The 22141-nt window shown below is 34.2% G+C and overlaps 4 protein-coding genes and 2 long non-coding RNA genes across 8 annotated transcripts; 3 read left to right on the top strand and 3 right to left on the bottom strand.

Annotated features, from left to right (window-relative positions):
* Positions 1 to 1394: 1394 nt before the first annotated feature.
* Positions 1395 to 1899, bottom strand: LOC142235956 (uncharacterized). The gene is made up of 2 exons (XR_012721874.1): positions 1660 to 1899; positions 1395 to 1602 (listed from the first exon to the last, which is right to left on the bottom strand). It is a non-coding gene; the product is annotated as an uncharacterized LOC142235956 (long non-coding RNA).
* A 289-nt stretch (positions 1900 to 2188) lies between these two features.
* LOC142235957 (uncharacterized) lies at positions 2189 to 2779 on the bottom strand. The gene is made up of 2 exons (XR_012721875.1): positions 2460 to 2779; positions 2189 to 2402 (listed from the first exon to the last, which is right to left on the bottom strand). It is a non-coding gene; the product is annotated as an uncharacterized LOC142235957 (long non-coding RNA).
* A 667-nt stretch (positions 2780 to 3446) lies between these two features.
* On the top strand, positions 3447 to 9168 carry Chro (chromodomain-containing protein chromator). Of its 2 annotated transcripts, none has more exons than XM_075308438.1 (8): positions 3447 to 3752; positions 4670 to 4749; positions 4807 to 5211; positions 5283 to 5550; positions 6212 to 6911; positions 7019 to 7159; positions 7221 to 8538; positions 8605 to 9168. In XM_075308438.1, exons 2-8 carry the CDS (start codon positions 4692 to 4694, stop codon positions 8700 to 8702), a joined length of 2988 nt encoding a protein of 995 aa, XP_075164553.1. In that variant the 5' UTR covers positions 3447 to 3752; positions 4670 to 4691; the 3' UTR covers positions 8703 to 9168. The 2 variants fall into 2 exon arrangements, with proteins under 2 accessions (XP_075164553.1, XP_075164554.1); XM_075308439.1 differs by lacking the exon at positions 3447 to 3752 and adding an exon at positions 4592 to 4613.
* On the bottom strand, positions 9090 to 11133 carry LOC142237094 (tRNA (cytosine(72)-C(5))-methyltransferase NSUN6). Of its 2 annotated transcripts, none has more exons than XM_075308441.1 (2): positions 10885 to 11133; positions 9090 to 10425 (listed from the first exon to the last, which is right to left on the bottom strand). In XM_075308441.1, the coding sequence occupies exons 1-2, from the start codon at positions 11005 to 11007 to the stop codon at positions 9163 to 9165; spliced, it is 1386 nt and encodes a 461-aa protein (XP_075164556.1). In that variant the 5' UTR covers positions 11008 to 11133; the 3' UTR covers positions 9090 to 9162. The 2 variants fall into 2 exon arrangements, with proteins under 2 accessions (XP_075164556.1, XP_075164557.1); XM_075308442.1 differs by lacking the exon at positions 10885 to 11133 and adding an exon at positions 10508 to 10834.
* A 2128-nt stretch (positions 11134 to 13261) lies between these two features.
* On the top strand, positions 13262 to 18476 carry Arf1 (ADP-ribosylation factor 1). Its single transcript, XM_075303346.1, has 5 exons — positions 13262 to 13420; positions 16322 to 16631; positions 16714 to 16823; positions 16895 to 17020; positions 18166 to 18476. Exons 2-5 carry the CDS (start codon positions 16484 to 16486, stop codon positions 18328 to 18330), a joined length of 549 nt encoding a protein of 182 aa, XP_075159461.1. The 5' UTR covers positions 13262 to 13420; positions 16322 to 16483; the 3' UTR covers positions 18331 to 18476.
* Positions 18477 to 20722: 2246 nt separating this feature from the next.
* On the top strand, positions 20723 to 21534 carry LOC142235187 (ER membrane protein complex subunit 4-like). The gene is made up of 3 exons (XM_075306439.1): positions 20723 to 20898; positions 20973 to 21105; positions 21167 to 21534. The coding sequence occupies exons 1-3, from the start codon at positions 20846 to 20848 to the stop codon at positions 21479 to 21481; spliced, it is 501 nt and encodes a 166-aa protein (XP_075162554.1). The 5' UTR covers positions 20723 to 20845; the 3' UTR covers positions 21482 to 21534.
* Positions 21535 to 22141: the final 607 nt, after the last annotated feature.

Below are 22141 nucleotides of genomic sequence, written 5' to 3'. Positions count from 1 at the left end.
CACTAAATGAAAATGCCAGAAAGCACCAAGTTGGTGCTTTTTTTGAAAAGGCACCAAAAAGGTAATTTGGTGCTTTTTAGAAATCAAAAAGCACTAAATTTGGTGCTAAAAGCACCAAATTGGCAACACTGCTGAGACGTTCAGTACAAATTGATAGCAGGGTTGAATTACAACAACGTTGAAAAGGCCCAATAGGCAACAAGAGTGTTGGTTATATATAGTACGTTCACACTTGGGACGAGATAAAACAAAACTCATTAACATTATGCTCAAAATCCTTATTTTTCGAGATTTAAGGTGAGTATTAAGTTCGAGTTCGAGTCATTCACATTATGCTCAAAATCCCTATTTTTCGAGATTTGAGGTGAGTATTAAGTAAGAGTTTAAGGTAAGTGCTATGTTCGCTTTTCGAGTTGAAATTTTCGTGGTTACTTTATTAAAACAGTTCAATATAAAGCAGACAAATTAACTCAATTGATGCACAGTTTCTTTTTCCTCTAAATTTTGGCAAGACATTATAGGAATATGCTGCGTTTTCATTTATAATTTTGATTATTTCAAAAAAAGTAATTGCGAAAATAAAGTGATTTTCAACTCGAAAACCGAACATAGTACTCACCTTTAGCCGCTAAAATTCACATTTACTCGAAATTCACATATATGCAACCTATGTCCAAATAATTACCGCGAGCGCAAAGGGAAAAAATGTTTTATGTTATTTTCACATGTCCATGTTCTTAAAAGCCTTTGTTTATTCTTTTTTTTCTATGAAACTTATTTCAATATTTTGGCATATATTTTGGTATGTTGTGCGCTTTACAGATTATCAGTTATTCCGAACGGAATGTCGGTATTTGTAAATAATCTTATAATGTGTCGGATCGATACGACTTGTCGGCGATGACTAAATAATCGGTAAATGTGTTATCGATCCCATAAACATGCAGCAGTATCGATTATGCCTTCGGACTTAACTTATAATGTGCACAATATATGGGATATGTTCGACGCGAGCACTGTCGTCCGGAATAACTGATAATCTGTAAAGCGCATTATTCGGGGTATATTCCAAATTAGGTGGGTTCACATTCTAAAATTGACACGTTTTGGAGAAAAACTTGTGTTTTTAACTTCCCTGCCAACATTTTTTGAATTTGGGGACTCTTTTGAGAATCCCCACTACGTCGAAAACAATCATATACGACATCAAAAACTCGTCGGAAAAGCGCCGTCACTATTGAGAAGTTGTACCACGCCAAGTTACTACAAAAATGTTTCGCATGAGTGCAATTATTAGGTGCCTTTATAGATCAATTTAGAACGACGCCAATAAGGGACCCTCCAAACAATCAGAAAAAGTGCATTTTAAGATAGTTGTAAAAGATTCATTGTGGTCGAGTAAAACACGTTTATTTAGATATTTATTAATTTGATTAAACATTTACAAATTCTTAAAAATATAACATTTATACCACTATCACATTACATTTAACATAATTTTTGGCATTAATGATGATGTTGAGTTACAAGTAGCGAGTTACATGTTGCTGCGTCTATCAACCAGTGTTTTTATTCCATGGAGGCAGCGTGTCTGTAAAATATCTGAAAAACAATCACTTTATTCCATTTGGAAAATCACCAAATTGTTCACCAATATACCTTTCACAATTTTAAGCGTATAATCTATGTTTTCAGAACTTTATTTTCGTTTTTATTTAATTAAAATATAACAAGCTGGTTACGCTTGGCGTTTCACAAAAAAAAATGGCTTTTTTAACAGTAGGGATGGCAAATTACTTGCATGTACTTTTTGATGTACCTTTTCATGATGGTTGAAGTGACATTTACGAGTCTGTGGTAACGATGAGGTTGAAATGGAACTTTGAAATGCTGGCAGGGTTGTTTTTAGTATGGCGAAAACGACTCGTTTTGACCCTGCCAACATTTTTTGAATTTGGGGACTCTTTTGAGAATCCCCACTACGTCGAAAACAATCATATACGACATCAAAAACACGTCGGAAAAGCGCCGTCACTATTGAGAAGTTGTACCACGCCAAGTTACTACAAAACTGTTTCGCATGAGTGCAATTATTAGGTGCCTTTATAGATCAATTTAGAACGACGCCAATAAGGGACCCTCCAAACAATCAGAAAAAGTGCATTTTAAGATAGTTGTAAAAGAATCATTGTGGTCGAGTAAAACACGTTTGTTTAGATATTTATTAATTTGATTAAACATTTACAAATTCTTAAAAATATAGCATTTATACCACTATCACATTACATTTAACATAATTTTTGGCATTAATGATGATGTTGAGTTACAAGTAGCGAGTTACATGTTGCTGCGTCTATCAACCAGTGTTTTTATTCCATGGAGGCAGCGTGTCTGTAAAATATCTGAAAAACAATCACTTTATTCCATTTGGAAAATCACCAAATTGTTCACCAATATACCTTTCACAATTTTAAGCGTATAATCTATGTTTTCAGAACTTTATTTTCGTTTTTATTTAATTAAAATATAACAAGCTGGTTGCGCTTGGCGTTTCACAAAAAAAAATGGCTTTTTTTACAGTAGGGATGGCAAATTACTTGCATGTACTTTTTGATGTACCTTTTCATGATGGTTGAAGTGACATTTACGAGTCTGTGGTAACGATGAGGTTGAAATGGAACTTTGAAATGCTGGCAGGGGAAGTGCTTATAAAGGGAAAACATCTCAAACCCCAAAATATGCTTGGTAAGAACACCATATTAGATGTTTATTAATTCGATTAAAAATTTATAAATTCTTATAAATATAACATTTATACCACTATCACAACCCATTTAACACAATTTTTTTCATTAATAATAGAATGGTGTTGATTTACATGCAAGGCATATTAAACCTTTAATTAATATGCCTTGATTTACATGTTGCAGTGTCTATCAGCCAGTGTTTTTATTCTCGATGGAGGTAGCGTGTCTGTAAAATATCTGAAAAACAATCACTTTATTCCATTTGGAAATTCAAAAATTGTTCACCAATATACCTTTTACAATTTTAAGCGAAATAACTATGTTCTCAGCACTTCATTATCGATTTTATTTAAATAAATTATAATGCGCTTTACAGACGGATCGATACGACTTGTCGGCGATGACTAAATAATCAGTAAATGTGTTATCGATCCCATAAACATGCAGCAGTATCGATTATGCCTTCGGACTTAACTTATAATGTGCACAATATATGGGATATGTTCGACCCGAGCACTGTCGTCCGGAATAACTGATAGTCTGTAAAGCGCATCAATAACATAATTATTTCATGATGTGTACGTTACATAAATGCATACCATACTGCATATATCAGTGTGGTGAGTATAAAACAATCGGCTAGTTCTTCACCACGACGCGTGATTGGCTCAAAAACTGCTTCCATTTTAAGGCGAACGGAAAAGCTGGTCAAAGAGAAATGTTAAATGTTTCTTCAAAGTCTTTGTAACATTTTCATCAAATAATCCACGGAATTTAACTAAATAAATCGCTTTTAAATGCAGTGCAAATTGAATTTGGATAGTGTATCATATTAAAAATGGAGTTTCAATTCCGTAGACAGTGAAATTAATTCAAAAAAACTATAATAAAGTGAAAAATTTTAGTGAATAAGAATATTTTCGGTGAAGACAGTATACGCTGCTAAATATTGGTTGGTTTACGATAAATTATTGTATTTGCAAGATCGAGTTGAAAGTGGCTCAGGTATATTAAATGCTTAACATATAAAATGTAATTCCCTTATGAGATTCTATTAAAAACCGGAGTGCTTTCGGATCGTGCAACGTGATAGCATTCCATTTTTTTGGCGCCGTTTTTTATGGGATTTATAGAACCTTTGCAATCGTTCCTGGGAGTGCAACTCTTACAGATAGATTTCTTCTTTTTTTGGCTTGAATTTTATTGTGTTTTCTGTTTTCATATCTTCCCAATTTACAATTGCATTCGTATTTTGCATAGAATAGCGTGGAAAGAGCATAGAAGAAACCTATTCAGTGTTGTATTGGGTCGACTGTACCCGAGTGAGTTGTTGCAACATACATTCACTAGGGAGTGATAGTTTGGGCAGCGGTAAAAGTTTATATTTGAGACACTGCAGTTCACCCACTAATTGTGGTATAATTGTTTTATACTGTCCCAATTTGGATTAAAAATAACGCAGTAATCTTGTCACTGAGCTTAGCATGGAATCGGGCAGCACTTAGTGATAAGAGAGAATGGACTACTGAATAGTCTAAGTGAACCTGATACATCGGGCTGCCACCTAATCTAACCTAACGCAGTAATCGCCAGTATGGGAAATTTGTCTGCCTGTCCCATATGTGTTATTCCTGGCAAATGTGTATTGCAGTTGTTCCTGGAACGCTTGGTTTCTACAATACCGTCGAACGAACAGGCCCTAGTAATGTGTACCAATTTTTTTAATGTTGGGTTCATGCCCAAAAAGGTAGATTTTAAGCGACCGTGCTTCACTAGATACATTAATATGAATATGGATTGGCCCATAAACATTTGTGTCCCACAACAATTGATCTTATAGATTTAGAAAGTTCTATATTAGGCTAGGTAGTAAGCGCTCCATTTTTCATAGACATAAGCTAATAATTTGCATTCTCCAACAGTATTTCCCAGCTCTTCTCTAAAATGGTGGGCCGGGAAATTGCGCCAACAGAAATTGGCAAACATGCCAAATTAATTAAAGGTAAGCTACACCAAATATATCATTGATATCCTAAATGCAAATTTGTTTTCCTTCCAGGAGCTCAAGAGGAAATGTCAACTATGGATGTTTTGGTATGCGGTCGCTGTTTGAACGTATTCCACTTCATAGAAGATTTCAAATTGCATAAACAGAAGACATGTTTCAAAGAAAACAACAATGTACGAGAGTGCAATGATACTAAGCCCAAAATATGGGCATTTTTACTATGGAAAGCTACCCAGTTACATAATAGTAAAGACACCAATGCAACCAGTCCAAATTCATGGGCTCTATATCAAACCTGGGTCAAAATGGAAGAAAGTTTAAGGGAGACTTGGATTGTTGCTGGTAAAACCATACAATCCTTTGCCAAAGTTTCTCAAGGCAATCTCCAAGAAATGCCTGTGAAGATAACAAAAACAGTTGTGAACAATAACACCGATGGCGTATCGGCAGGAAGAAGTATGTAACATACTGAAATTACAATAATATATATTATTGATATTCTTTTCGCATATTTCTTTGACATTTAGAGCCTCTCACGCAGACCAAACCACAAGTTGCTAATCTGAAGCCTCCAGCTAAATTAAATCTCAGCAACAAGTCAAATATCGATTCTGAAAATGAAACTTCGCCCATGAAGAGTCCTTTGGCGAATAGTGCTTTGCAAAAGATGGCTAAGAAACCAGTAACAGTTTCGCCACAGTTACCCACCAAACCTCTAACATCAGCATCAGTTACATCAACGTCTCCAGCCACAGCACCAACAGCTGGCGTAATTGGTGCAGGAAAAAATTTAACGTATGTATGAAAAATACTGGGAGTTCAAAATCAAATTGAAAGAGAAACATAAAGCGTTGAACTAAATAATATTTTATGTACATTTAATCGGTATTTGTCACACTTCCAGGAAATTCCGTTTTTTTAATTAGTGGGAAATATGTCACAAAATGTGTTTGAATGTCAAATAAGAAATTGTAAAGAAGTATTTTTTGATTTATTTTCAATTTGATACCAGTTTGTTTTAGTAGGTTACGGCTGATATATTAGATATGGATCATTTTAAAGAGAATAAATGCTGGCAATAAAAACTAGTTTCCACTTAAAATTTTTTTCTTAGATAATACAAGTTTTGTTAATACTCTCAGGGCGAATCAACTTCTGGTAGCCCTAAAATTGATTTTAAACTGAGTCATCATTCTCGTTCCACCGGATGTGAGAGTCTTATTAGTAATTTTGGTTCATTAGCTCTTTGTTATTACCACATTTTGGATAATCATTCTTTCGAAAGATACATCCTTATAAGCAGATAATATAAACTCACGGCATATATTGGTAGTTTATAAGTACAATTCGTTTATGTTTTCGATAGATTTTTATGCCGGACAGAGAAATTTGGTTTGAAGCTTTATGTTTTAATTTGGCAATATGACTCAAAATAATTATATTTTATATCCAATAGGCGTCGAGCAAAACGCACTGTTCCCAATACCGACGATTTTGTTGAGGAAAATGTTGAGAAAATCGTTGCAAAACGTTTTAATCCACGACGTCGTATGCATGAATACTTGGTTAAATGGGAGAATCGTACATTAGAACAGAATACATGGGAGCCAGCGTCTCATTTGGAAAATGTTCCTCATCTATTAGACACATTTGAAAAGCAATTGGCCCGTCAAAAAGAAACGAGGGCAGCTTTACAAGCGAAACAACAGGGTGCTTCCACAGCCAACAAGCCAGGCGAAATAAAAGTGTCGACCAAGGATTCACCATCTCAGCATCCATCTGCAATGGATTCACAAAAAGGTCAATTAGGCTCACCATCAGAAAGACCACAGCGCTCGTCAAAAACAAAAGCTATGGATCAGGTTAAACAATGGGTAGCCGGCAACTCTACTTCTTCAGCGAATTCCCCAAACTCGGAGGCGGCCTCTCATCAAAACGAAAATGATATGAACACCAGTTCTGGATCTATTCAAATGGGAGGCCCAAAACGTAAACTTGATGATTCTGATTACAATGATTCAAATGCTGAAGATATGCCACCAAGTACGACAAATACAATGGAAGATCTAGAGGAGGATCTCATACCATCGCATACATTGAAGAGAATGAAATATGGAAATTCCGTTTCAGTTGAAGTCAAAACCAAGACAGAAGTTGTAAGCATTCTAAGAGATTTATGATCATCTACCATAAACCATTTTTATATATGCTCAGAAATGGACGCAAATGCATTATGTCTAATTCATATCAATTTTTATTGCAGCAAACCAAACAAATTAAAGTTAATGGTACATCGTCCGCTCGCAGCGAAAGCCAGACGTCGTCATCGGCCGAGGTAATTATTACCCAGGACACTAATGCCTCAGGGGTTGTTAAAAAACCAGGTTTTAGTGGAACAGTAACAGTAAGTACAATATTGTCTTTCCTTCTCAAACATTTCCAAAATGTGCTGTGTCGTATTTTAGAACAATAAACCAGAAGCACAAGTCCGTCTCCTTACTAAAGGGGAGTCGGCCATCTCTCACAGTGGAATAGTTCGAGTTGGAAGTAACAATGAAATAAACGCAAGATCATCACCAACACCAACTTCCCAATCAACACCACTTGCGGAAAGCAAATCACACGTTGTTAGTCGTAGTTCCCATATGCGTACAGTAACCAACAATTCGGCTGGCCGTTCAACCCCCACTCCGAGCAGACAATTAGTACAACAAGTCGTCCGAACACCAGGCGGTACAACAATACAAAGGAAAACTTTACCAGCCTCCAGTTCGGGTGCTATTCAGCGAGGTCCTGGTGGAATGATGCAATCTCGTAATGTGACACAGACATCACCATCGTCTGGAAGAATGATTATATCCCGGCATGGAATGTCTGCTAATTCAAGAATGGGTCAACAAAAAGCCGTAACACCCGAACAAAAGATATTACAACTGTCCAAATCGGGCGACTTAAAGGTAACCAAAAAAGTAATGACTCGAGAAGATATTGTAGCGAATCGCCAACATCAGCAGTTGCAGCAACGTCAACGGCAACAGTCTCAAGTTCATATTCAGAAAGTTCAACAACTATCTGGCCCAGCACAGCGCAATACTCCCATAACTCAAAGGAAACAAGTTGTTCAACACCAAGCTGTCCACCAACCGCAGCAACAAGAAGAAGAACACCAAGCCCAGTTGTGTCCCATAACCGGAAATATCATAGGTCAGGAAGATCATCAGCAAATGGGTAACGCCATAGGCCAGGAAGATCAACAGCAAATGGGCAATGTCATAGGACAGGAAGATCACCAGCAACAACAACAGTTAAATGATATTGATCCCAATCTACTTCTTACACAAGATCAAATGTTTACAAATGAGGATGGTACACCTTTGTTGGTCACTGGAGAGGATGGCACTGTATACCAAGTAGCTGGTAAAAATGTAGATGGTCAAACTATCTTAGTAAGCCAGGGCCCAGATGGAGAACAACAATTTGCTTATGTAGCTGCAGCCGAAGGCGAAAATGAAAATCAAGTCTTGACCTTGGACAATGCTGTAGCAGAAGCTGTTGCCCAGTTACCTAATGACGGTGGTGGTCAGTATTTGGTAAAAACAACCCAAGAAGACGGTACAACGCAGGTAGTCACTATGACTGAAGCTGAATTACAACAACATCAAACCATGGCCGCTGCAGCACAACAACAACCAGGAGCGACCAATCAACTATGTATACAAACAGGCGATGGAACTGATGGGAACATACCAGCTGAAGTTGTCCAAGCAGAGTTGCCATCACCGGGTAAGTTTTAATGAAACTTATGTCCCCTTGTAGTGTTATTAAAAATTATTATGATTCTCTAAATAGGTGGAACCCGACGTGTTGTGTTATTGCTGCAAGACGGTACATTCATGATGACCGAAATGCACGACGATGAGTTCAAAGCTCTAAACATTGCAGCCTAACTTGAACAGCGATGAACATACGAAATGCAACGTTAAAAGCACGCCCTTCGCTTTAAAATCATCACTTCAAATAGTTTTCCTCTCCTTCGGATGAATTGAAACAAAAGGCGTTTTTATTCGGTAAAGCGTTTGCTCTCCATTCATTCTTAAAATATTTGTAAATTATTTAAAAAATTTCGTTCGTTAAGTTTTATTTTTTTACATTTCTATTTTAATGCACTACATACAACAGATTATATTCTTTAATAGAAGTTTTCATAAATTTATTATCCAATTTAATGGATATACAAGAATGTCGGCTATTGATAAAGGCAAACGAAAATCGCGTAGAATTTAACTTCATTTTCTAATTAAAATGATTATAAGCATAAATAAAAATAAACAATATTAATTTATAGGGTAATCTGTATTTAAAATTGATTTATATAAACTAACTATAATAAAGAATAGGTTTTAAACATTATAATCTTTTCACAAATTTTGCTATAAAAAAGCCGACGGTATCGATGAGTTTTGGCTCAGTCTTCTCGTCGTTTGGTCCAAAGCGTTGTAGTTTAAGGCGATCGCTCTCGATCAAACCATTACAGGGCCAACCAGGACCGCCATACAAAGGTGTGGTTTGCTCAAGATTTAGTTCGGGAAATTTTGACAAAGCCCAAGCAACTATTTCTTCGTTTTCTGATATATTTACTGTACAAGTGCTGTATATAAGAGTGCCTCCTTTCCGCAAAAGTTTAACGGCATTTGAAAAAAGTTTTTTCTGCACGTTGGGATATGACTTCAACATTTTTGGGGATATGGTATTGGCTAGCATTGGACGAATTCCCAATGCACTGCAGGGGGCATCCAAAAGTATTCTATCGAAAGATTCCGCTTTGAAGGGAGGTTTAAAATCTACGGAATTTTCCTCGATACACTCTGAATAAGCATTGGTGGAATCAAAACTGTGCGCTTTGACACAAGTCACACCATTTCTCTGCGCCATTTGCTTAACTAAGGCGATTTTTGATTCGGTTTTATCCAATGCTACCAACACACCTTGATCTTGCATTAGTTGGGCTATATGTCCAGTTTTATTGCCAGGTGCAGAACACATATCTAATATAATTTCGCCTTTCTGCGGGTCTAATGCCCTTGAGCAGACAATTGATGGAAGATTTTGCAATAAAGCTTCGGGACTGCTTAAATCGCCGATAGATGGTACACCAGATATAGTGCTAAGCATTTCCACAGCAATTCCAGGTATAGGTCCTTCGTTTCTGTATAGTTGATATCTTTGCATTAAGACTTTCCCTTGGCCTAAATAAATTTTTTGGTTCGATTCGTAACGAACATTTAGACCTTTTTTGCATTTGCCAGCTAAGTCTGCAAATACGTTCACCAAATCGCCTACTTTAGTGCCAGATTCCATTCCTAGCACGCCAATAGAATATATATGAGCTCCTCTTAATATTGCCCCTCCACAACAACAATCCACAATGACTTCTTTTTGTTCTCCGATAGTCCCATGGTGGAATGTTGTTTCCGGGCACTGTGCAATACACACAACTTCTGGTATATCCGGTAAAGAGAATACATTTGGTGGAACTTCATAGCGCTGTTTAAGTATGTACTCTACATGTTTTTTAAACTTGTCTGTCGACGTTTTTTGAAGATTTACGCGATATGTTGTTATTGATGGGCTTCGACATAACCAAGGTATTACATTTTCCAACAAAGATAACTGGAATTTAAAAGCACATTATTAATAGGTGATAATTGTCGAAAGAGATTAATGAGCAGTTTATATTCGAAATAATCCTTACAATTAGAGATAACTTCAGACACACAAGAAAATGAAGTAAAAACGTTTTATTTTCAGTCCCAGAAAGTTTATGGTAATAAAAGCTCACAATCATTACGTTATGTAGCTTAGGCTTGTTTAGATGCGGACAATATCATATTGAATATCTAGCTAGTAATTCAATATGGCTGAACAAAATACAAATCGAGAAGGAATACTTTCCGCCCTATTTATTCAGAAACAATATATTATGTTATGGGCATATGAGGCCCATAAACTAGCACAATGTCCTGATTCCCGAGAGCAACAATGCCACTGACGCATGGGAAATACAACAAAGATCTATTACGCCCCACAGCCTTGTGCATAAAGATGACAATTTAGCTAAAAACTACTTACATTGCCTTTGCATAATTCAGTCTCGACTTCAGGATATCGTAGAAATGGAGACTTTGGGTAAAACATTTTAATTAAAGAGCCGGCATGCATCATATGATTCTTCTTCTCGACGATGAACAGCATACCAAATTCAAACGCGTTCAGACACACCACATACAATTTATTTATTTATTAGCTCATTGCAAATCAATCTGGTCTATCCACTCATGAGTTAATATGATAATCTAGCCCAACGAAAAATTTTATAGTCTTATCTATTCGCAGAATATTTGCAGGAAATATATGCAAAATGCAAACATTTTTTTGGATTTAGCGACAAATGGATTTTACCGTCAAGGCGATATATAAAATTTATCTATATAGCTCCCCCATTAAAAGCTACTTAATTAAATTAACCAAATTCCCTAAATATACCGCTATTAGGTCGTGTACATTTAATAATTCTCAATTTGTTTTGAAATGTAAATACCGCAGGATATGCTTGTCGCTAAAAAAAACAATCAGCCTTAAGGCCGGTATGCACCTCTAGCGAAAAATTTCATTCCCATAAGAAATGCATTGCTATTTATGCTAACGAAATTTTCGCTAGCGTTCAATTTCGTAAGCTGGTACGCACCTCTAATGAAAATAAGAGGGTTGTCAAAAGCATATTTTGGCAGCAAACATTTAATTTATTACAATCATTGTGTGCATAAAAGTTTTAAAAGGTCTGTAAATAATAAACAATTTATTTGAGGAATATTTGGAACATATATTAACAATTTTTAAAAGCAATTAGCTGGTTTAAAATTTGTGTACACAGCCCTGTTTTTTTTTTTTTGTTGTAGACTTAAATAAATTTTTGCTACCGAAAATTTCGCTAGAGGTGCATACCGGCCTTTATTCCTGAAGTCGCCCTCGCCGTCGCTTTTTATCGCTTTTCGTCTGTCGCCACTAATTGGTATTCCGTTCGTCGATATATTCTGCTATCGACGTAAATCGGTATTTCTGGTGTCGCTTTTTGTCGCCGTTAAATTTACCAGCGACGAGTTTAGTGACTACTTTTTGAAGAAGTTTTTTTAGACTTTATTAATCGAACAATTGAAAAATAAATTTAAAAAATGGAAATTGGTAAAGGGACTAATCTTCAACAAATAAGCAGAGTTCAGTTTACTTTTTTAATTAATTTACGGCCATTTTCATATAGCTCCGTTAGGCTTTAACTGCCAATTAACAGAAAGTAAATTGCAAATATCTTCTCTCCAGTTAACTTTAAGTGAAAAATTTAGTCATCGCCGACAAGTCGTATCGATCCGACACACTGTAAGATTTTTTACAAACACCGACATTCCGTCCGGAATAACTGATAGTCTGTAATGCGCTTTACAGACAATCAGTTATTCCGGACGACAGTGCTCGCGTCGAACATATCCCATATATTGTGCACATTATAAGTTAAGTCCGAAGGCATAATCGATACTGCTGCATGTTTATGGGATCGATAACACATTTACCGATTATTTAGTCATCGCCGACAAGTCGTATCGATCCGACACACTATAAGATTCTTTACAAACACCGACATTCCGTCCGGAATAACTGATAGTCTGTAAAGCGCATAAAGCGCATAAAGCGCAATAGGGGGTTTCGCAACAAGTTCCCAAATTGAATTCTAAAGAAACGGATAGGCTTGCATGCCGATGAATTTATAAATACCGTCACAATTCAGTATATACTATTTTATTTGTATTTCTTTTTCAGAATATTATATTAAATCACCAAAATGTTGCACAAAAGCACATTACAAGCCTCATATATTGTAGTTTATTTGGACGACTTTGGTGATTTTGTATAAAACACATGGAAATGTATTTTGAATCAATTGAAACCAATAAGTGTCGAATAAGCAAATCACCTATATTTTACAACACAATATAAAATGCAAGGCATATTAAAGAGGTAAAGTCATGCAATCAAGTGACTAATATCGACATTCATCTTGTCAAAGGCTTTGTTTACGTTTAGTATTCAACAATGTTGATGTTTTATATATGCATTCAACAATACAACAACACTACACATGCACAAACACAACAACACTACACATACAAATAAAACTTGAGTGATCTGCCATTTTAGTTTGACATTATTAATATCATGGGGGGGTACACACGCTTGCTCGTGACTTTACCTTTAATTAATATGCCTTGTATAAAATGTTGGAATATTGCTGCGGACATTTTGTATAGCTTATCTGTGCGTGTGTGCGATCCATGTCAGTATAATTACCATCGAATGAAACCGTTGCATATATTTTAATTAGCTCTGCACTCTGCCTCAAACACGACGTGGCAGCTTTTCCATTACATTAGATTCCTATAGCTATCCTACTCTAATCAATGTGTTTTACTTGAAAAAATTAGTTTATCGATCTCTGTCGGCATTGTGTCGTTTGCAGTTTTTTCACAGAAATAATCCAATCATTGCTTGTGCGGTTTTTGAACAATTCCATCGAGATTTTTACAAAAAGTGTGTGTGCGTTTGGTTTAAGTAAGCGGTGCGTATAAAAATTGACTGAAATTATATAGTTTGATGTATAAATGTAGCTGAAATGGTCATAGTTTGAAGAGAAACATGGTTTTATGTATTTGTACTTTGGAATTTTTTTTGGACCTCTAATCCTACTTTGACGGCATGTGGTGAATTCCTGCTTGCTATTCTTTTACACACTATAGTGTCATCTCGCTCCATCAATGTTGCAGATTTGCCCCAAGTGTTGTATTTACGAGAAAACAGTAATGCCAGATAGAAAATGATGGATGAATTTTTAAGCCAATTTCGATCTGTTGCTTGAAAAAATCATATGAATCAAGACCAATAACAATTCGCTTTAAATATTACGGTGTTTTCACAAGTTTGGGGCATTGCATCGCATGAAATAAATTGTTCTTTGTTTATTTGATAAATATGGCAACACTGCCATTAACGAGCTCGTCATTGTTCAGTCTATTTCGTTAGTCATTTATGTTCACCACCGTTCCCGACAGTCATAAACGTTCGAAGAAATATTAATAAAATAATATTGCAAAAAGTAATTCAGTTTTCTGCTTCTTAAAAACATTTCAATATAAAAAACTGTCGCCATAAGTGATTTCAAGCATAGGAATATTAAATATCAATTGTACATACTAGATACATTCGGCATTCTTCTGGGTGAATATTAATAAAGTACCTATGTAAATGTTGTTTTTCATCCATTGGGTTTCGAGAATAACCCTTACCAGGAGACAGGATAATTCGTTGGTTGGCCCCAGTTTTACAATTCTACATTTGAAAAATTTCTATTTACGATTATCACGAAATAATTGAAAAATGAAAATTACGTCGCCGTCATCATAATTGTGGTGAATTATTTTCTCTCAATTGTTGTTGTATGTGTTCTGTGGTGGTGTAGTGTCATACAACTTTATGTTAAATCTCCGTTTTGTTTTTTTCTCACCATACTCTTAAGTTCAGTTTCTTTTTTCGTATTCGTGTGACGTAGGGTGGTGCTTGTTGGCAAAAAAAGTTAATTTAGCAAATTCCTCCAACATTTAAATAAAAGTAATTACTTTGAGTTTGAAACAAGTATAAAAAACGGTAAAGAAAAGTTATATGATGAAAATTACAAGAAAATTAAACTGGAAATGTTAAAAAAATACTTCTTTGTAAGATTTCCGTTCTAAAACAAGGTGGCGGCGTCTACATCGGGGTTTCGGTTTTCTGGGTCTACGCAAGCAAAATATGCCCAGACGAAAGAACTTTATGACGAGTTATTTCGAAATGACGGATATGATTAGAAATGAACTTAAACTGCTGCTTACAAATAGGAATTTTATCTAATTTTGTGGAGAATACCAAAATATACATTTGCTGCTGCTGCTGACTCACTTCTGTATTTCTACTATTTTCGTATTTAACCCCCTTTTGACGTACTTCTTTCCCCACCATTTATTCGTTGTCTTCTCGTCCCATCTATGGAGTTTTTCCATTTGCCTCTACATGTATATTCAACGTCATTGTCTTATTCATTATATATTATCTCGGTGAAATCGAATATCGCAATGTGCCTGCTTCCTTTTCATAGTAGTTTGCTTTTCACATAAAAAAGAAAAATTCTGAAAATTAGAAACTTATTTTCTAATCTTTCGAATTAATAATGTTTCTACATTTAATTGTAGGAAAATTCACTATACTACCTAGTCTGGCAATAATTTCAAGTTTTTTTTTTCCTCTTGTCTGTTTCATTATATATTATCTCGGTGAAATCGAATATCGCAATGTGCCTGCTTCCTTTTCATAGTAGTTTGCTTTTCACATAAAAAAGAAAAATTCTGAAAATTAGAAACTTATTTTCTAATCTTTCGAATTAATAATGTTTCTACATTTAATTGTAGGAAAATTCACTATACTACCTAGTCTGGCAATAATTTCAATTTTTTTCTTCCTCTTGTCTGTGTACTAAGTTTATCATTTTCGCCGGTGAACAAAGTTCCACATTTTCTTTGTAGGCATTTATTAACTTAGTACACCACGTAAAATGGGTAAAAAAAGAGAGGATATTTTCTAATATTAGCAGTCTTATGCAAGAATGGAGTTAAATTTCATAAAAATAGCGTTAAAAGCTTATCGAAGCGATAATAGTTGCTAATTGGACATTGGAATATGGGCTGACCGTCATGTTTAGTATTGGTTGGATGAGGTGGAGGGAAGTCATTCCCGTCTACTATCGCTTTAGAAATATGTTCTGTGGATATACTACTTTAGGACCCACAAAAATTTCCCGATATCAATAAGATACCGTCTCTAAGTTTAAAAATTGTATAACGTACGTTTTTCAAAAGATATATTTCTTACCATTGAGCTGAGTATAGAAGAAACAAAAACTAATGTTTGCTCGATATTCATTCTTATGTTTGCTCGATATTTAGATTGTAAAATTGTAATATTTCGCTATTTTATGCTTTTATTCAAATAGAAGTTGTGTGAGGATAACCCATATTTAAGATTTCATCAGATCTATGCCAGTTTTATGGTGGACTAGTTTTTTGTTTATCGATTTGTGTGGTATACATACATCGCAATATCACATAGCGACATAAAACAGTTAAACCAATTTCCCCTTCCCATAATATTTCCATGAATATTACTGACAGTACATGTTGCTGCTTATGACACAATATTTTCATCATCGTCCCTCATTGAATGGTTTCTGTTAAAATATGCCTTCTCCTGTTGTATTTTAATTGTAAAAATAATACAAACTTTAAGTTAATTAAACCTATATATATTCAGAAAAGAAAAATCATTTTATTTTAGGCGTTTATACATAAACATCTCCAAATAATACTAACATATTCAATAGGTGGTAGATATTGGAAATTAATCTACTAATAAAATTCTTTTTTTTTATTTTCAGACAAACCATCAATCCGAGTAGAGCTTAACATACAAATAGGCTAACTCGGAATAGGATACGAAAACTTAAGAATTCCATATATAAAAAAGAAATCCTTTTTTATATTTATAAATAAAATACAAAGTTTTACGACAAGTAGTAAAGGAAATATAGAGAGCAAACATGGGGAATGCCTTTGCAAATTTATTTAAAGGTCTTTTTGGCAAAAAGGAAATGAGAATATTGATGGTCGGTTTAGATGCCGCTGGTAAAACCACAATTTTGTACAAACTTAAATTAGGCGAAATTGTAACAACGATACCTACCATTGGTAAGTTATTTCTTCTTAAAAACATGTATTTCCTATTTAAAATTGAGAACAATATATACTTAAATTATTATTCAATATTTAGGTTTCAACGTCGAGACTGTAGAATACAAGAATATTAGCTTTACAGTGTGGGATGTGGGCGGTCAAGATAAAATTCGTCCATTATGGAGGCATTACTTCCAAAATACACAAGTATGATTTCAACCTGTATGATCTATGATGGAACATATTTACCATATCCAATTTTTATTTCTTATATCAAGGGTCTCATATTCGTCGTTGACAGCAATGACAGAGAGCGTATCGGTGAAGCGAGAGAAGAACTAATGCGTATGTTAGCTGAAGATGAGCTCAGAGATGCAGTTTTACTTATATTTGCTAACAAACAGGTAAGTCAAGTTCAACTATTCACAAAAAAAGATTTATAAAGTAAAATGTGCCCAATGTTTTCCTTGTATTTTGAATTCTACACCAAAATGCGTTTTGTTAGATAAGATTATGTTAGATAAAATGTTTTTGATAATGATTCTCATATGAATACAGAAGAGATGGTGGTGTATTGTAACATATTTGAAACCAATGAATCCGGTTTCAGAAGATAGGAAATAGGCAATCATTTAGCGAAATAATAATACATTTTTTTTATAAAAATGCTAACATTATACGAAAGTCAGAAATCATCTTTTGTGTGTGTACAATAAGTTCAAAATTTACTGTATTTAGAAAGCCACAAATAGTAAGGCAAAAGTTTGAAGTTTTCATGCACTGGTTTTAATATCAAATGGAATTTTCAATAAAATACACCGATATATCGAAATTTTTTCACAATCGAACAATAGATTTGAATATAAATCTGCGGTAAAAAATTGTTTCGAATCAGGGAAAAATAGGAAACTTTATAAATTTAATTTCTTCCATATAAAAACGGAAATATCCAGAAAATGTCGCTTACTCTACGGCGAGGCGTTGTTGCTAGTGTAATTTCTATTTTTGGCAAAATAGACAATCCATAATTGAAGTCCTTGGACAACGAGGTATTCCTTGTGTCGATTCCACCATGTAGGTCCGACTGGTGTACAGAGGGACTAGTGTTCGAGGCCTTAGATACAGTATACCATTGAATACTGTTCAGATATGTCTATGTACATCACATAAGTTGTAGTTCGTAGTCCTAATTGATGCTTTTCAGAGCTTGTATGTGATTTAACACAATTGATAACACTAGGTTAACTTCAAAATAGTTTAACTTTGTTTGCCTTCTTCACATAAAATTGTGATACCAAAAATACAAATTTATCATTTGCTTAATCTACTAATATGGGAAGAAAATAGTCTGTCCTCAGAAACTTTTTTGCGGCTTTAAATCTTTAAATAGACACAAGTATTAAATTCCATTGCTATTTAGAAATGTGGAAGAGCGCACCGCAAGTAGACGTTTGTAGGCTTTTGATTATGAATATATTTGAACATCCATTTAATTGAGGACCTGCAATTCTTGTCAAGTTGAACCTAAAATGCCTTTTTCCCTTTACAGGATCTGCCAAACGCTATGAACGCTGCAGAAATCACCGATAAGCTCGGTCTACATTCACTACGAAATCGCAATTGGTATATTCAGGCGACGTGTGCAACCAGCGGCGATGGTTTATACGAGGGTCTTGATTGGTTGTCCAATCAACTTAAGAACGCAAATCGCTAAATGAAATTCTTATTTTTCTTTAACTTAGCATCCGCAGCAGCAAAAAAGAAACAACCACAAAATCAACAACAAAATAACATACAAAATAATAAATTTTGATTTAAAAAATAATAATAAACCCGAGAATAAAATTATTACAAAAAAAATCAACCATCATAACAAAAATTTCAGTATGTACCATCCAACACCACCCATAAAAACTACTTCCCTCAGAGAGGAGGTAAAGAGAGACTCCAAAAATTTCTTTTCTCTTAAGCCCACTCATCAACATTTCGCAGGGAAAAGGTTCTTCACCTTTTTCATTTAGGCTTAACAAGATCAAAGACGGTTAACTATTATGAACCATTAAGACCACAGTGTTTGTAGTCCTCTGATTATGCGATTACCAGAAAGAAAAAGAATTTTTAACAAAAGAAAAATTGAAAACTTGAAAATAATTGTATGTTAAAGCAAAGAAAGAAAATCCATTAATTATAAAGAATTACGGAACTATATAAAACACACTTTTCTAAGTATAATTTTATCTCTACATATATATTTTTAATTTTTTAATAATTGTGTATTTTTATTATTTAAAAAAATCTCTTGTATACCATCCGAGAGAAAGAATATTCGCTTGTGTTGTCCGTTACTCTAATAAGATTACAACCCCATTTCTTTTTCAAAAATCGTTTATCCGTGTATATGTGAAAGTATTTTTTTTCCAAAAAACACAAAAATGTATCAAACAAAGAAAAACTGAACATTTTCATTTGCTACAAGATAACATCAAACAAAAACAACAACCAACTACTACAACACATACTTTATATTTAAATATAATTAAAAAAGAATAAACATTAAATTTAAATAAAAAAACTGTGTAATAAAAAACCATACAACGTTTTCTATTTGTACGGAAATGAATCATCATGTAAACTAGAACATAAATTGACTAAAGGGCAAAAATCATATGTCTTATGGGAAAAAGAAATGATAAGAGTTTTAAAAAACACCAATTGGAGTTAGTAACCCCATGGTAAGTTAGCGATTTAACAATGCGCTAGGTATCCTTTTGTATTTCAATTGATTTTGCTATTTGAGTGTTGGTGTTTTCCTATAATATTAACATTGAAGAGATACATCAAGAAAATCATTTTTCTAAAAATATTGTCGGCTCTGTATTCTGATTGTATAAGTTAGTTGTTGTTTTGTACTTGGTAAAGAATTGCAGATTTAAAGTAATCTATAATTAAATTTGCATAGTTAAAATTTGAACTATTGTTTACAATCTCTTGAAATGCTTTTCTATGAAGCTAACCTTTGGATGATGCGATGTCCTTCAAAAATTTAATTTCATATACCTTAACTCTTATTTCTTAATATTTTTCTCGATTTTTTTTTAACGATTTGTCATTAATTTTCTAATAATTGAGACCCATATGTTAAGCCTGATACTAAATCTGTAACAACCTATCGCTTACGAAAACTGGATATATATGACAAAATTCCCTGATTAATTTAAATTGTGTGTTTTGAAATCAACCATTATCTTTTTTTCAACTTTTACTCGCTTTTGCACACTCTCAAGATGTATATTTGAAACGCAAAGACAATAATGAGTTACAAATTCTCCCTTGACTCCCTCTGATCGTGAGAACGAGTGAATAAGATCTTCCATTCGTGAGTGTGAGTTTGTTAAAAGTTTGTTCATGCGTGAGTACTAAATATTTTTCCGAATGCATGGGCGTAAATCCCAAAGATAATAAAAGAGGAAGATGGGAGATTGGCTACTGAGCACATCAAACCATTTACCACATTAGTTTAATACTCGAACCAAACGCGTATACGACAGGTATTGACATAGCATTAAAATGCAAATAAAAAGAAACTAAGAGCACGAAATAAATTTCCATAAAGGGGAAAATGTAATTTTTTTTGTTGTTGCCTAAAATTTATCATTGTTTCATTAAGAAAATTAAATTTTTCATTTAAAAAATAAAAACTAAAAACAACTAAAAGGATACAAACATGTATTAAACTAATCTGGTAAATGCAACATTTGGTATGACGCAAGCCAATCTCCCATCTTCCTCTTTTATTATCTTTGGTAAAATCCTGCCATAAATATCGTGACTGAGTGAAAATTGTTCATTATGAGTGTTCATGAGTGAAATTTCACTCTCTAGGGATTATAATTGAAAAGTTATATGATATATATTTTATATACATATACATTGCAGATGCTCGTAATCAACGCTACCTTAATTTGAAACAAATACACTACCTGTCATATTTCTTTAGTAATAGATTTCTACGGCGGTTTTATGATGGTAATGATGGAGCGTTTTTTAAAGATTACACATCTCTACGGCGAATGTTTTGTACTAACTTCATATAGTTTCATTAAATGAAATGTCAGTCTGACGTTTTTGTTTTAGTACACGACATTTTTTCTGCATGTGTGTGTGCTTGTATTAAATTCATTTCTTTAAAGGAATTTAATTGGACTTTTCAATAAATATCAATTAGCAAAATGTCAAAGCAAACATCCAAGAAGAGTAAATGGTGCCTGGATTTCAATACAAGGTAAGAAACTGGAATCCCCATAGATCCATAGTATTTGCTAAATAACTCTCCCAATTGCTCTCTGCACTTTTCAGCAAATCCAATGACTTGCCTTCCCCTCCAGGATACAATCCCAGCAGTGCTATGGTAAATCAAACTGAAGTGGTTAGAGATCAACGTCTTGTAATGAAGAAATCATGGGATTTAGCTTTAGGACCATTGAAACAGGTAGGAAGTGACACAAAATAACCATTTTGGATTAAAATAAATGTTAAATATTGTTTTGCAGATTCCTATGAATCTCTTCATCATGTATATGTCTGGCAATACAATTTCTATTTTCCCTATTATGATGATTGGAATGATGTTAATAAGACCAATCAAAGCTATGTTCTCGACACAAGTAACATCTAAAATGGCCGAAGGTGCCCAAGGGACTGGACAGAAGTTGGTATATTTTCTGGGAAATTTAGCGAATGTTGCAGTTGCCTTGTACAAATGCAATAGCATGGGTCTTCTGCCGACCCATGCCTCTGATTGGTTAGCTTTTGTGGAGCCACAAACTAGACTGGAATATTATGGTGGCGGAGTTTCCTTTATTTAGACACAATAATTAGGGTGTAGTAAACAAATATATACGCATTTGGTGTAACTATATATTTTTTTGAAATTTGGTACGACTCAGAGATGTTCTATATAATGGGGTAAGTAGAATCAAAGTATAGTATTCTAATGCATAATATAATATAGAAAAAATCCATGTCAGCACGTTACTTGTGCTAAGTGATATTCAAATATTAACTGGATAATAATGCATTGGAGCGAACATATAGAGCCTATGAATACTTTCATCAGTTTCTGGAATTCATTTGGAATGGATATCATTTATTTAACTCTTATTTCTTAATATTTTTCTCGATTTTTTTTTAACGATTTGTCATTAATTTTCTAATAATTGAGACCCATATGTTAAGCCTGATACTAAATCTGTAACAACCTATCGCTTACGAAAACTGGATATATATGACAAAATTCCCTGATTAATTTAAATTGTGTGTTTTGAAATCAACCATTATCTTTTTTTCAACTTTTACTCGCTTTTGCACACTCTCAAGATGTATATTTGAAACGCAAAGACAATAATGAGTTACAAATTCTCCCTTGACTCCCTCTGATCGTGAGAACGAGTGAATAAGATCTTCCATTCGTGAGTGTGAGTTTGTTAAAAGTTTGTTCATGCGTGAGTACTAAATATTTTTCCGAA

Source organism: Haematobia irritans, chromosome 4, assembly GCF_050003625.1.
Source record: "Haematobia irritans isolate KBUSLIRL chromosome 4, ASM5000362v1, whole genome shotgun sequence".
Classification (NCBI taxonomy): domain Eukaryota; kingdom Metazoa; phylum Arthropoda; class Insecta; order Diptera; family Muscidae; genus Haematobia; species Haematobia irritans.
The sequence above is the reverse complement of the archived record's forward strand: the minus strand, read 5'-3'. Positions and strand labels throughout refer to the sequence as shown.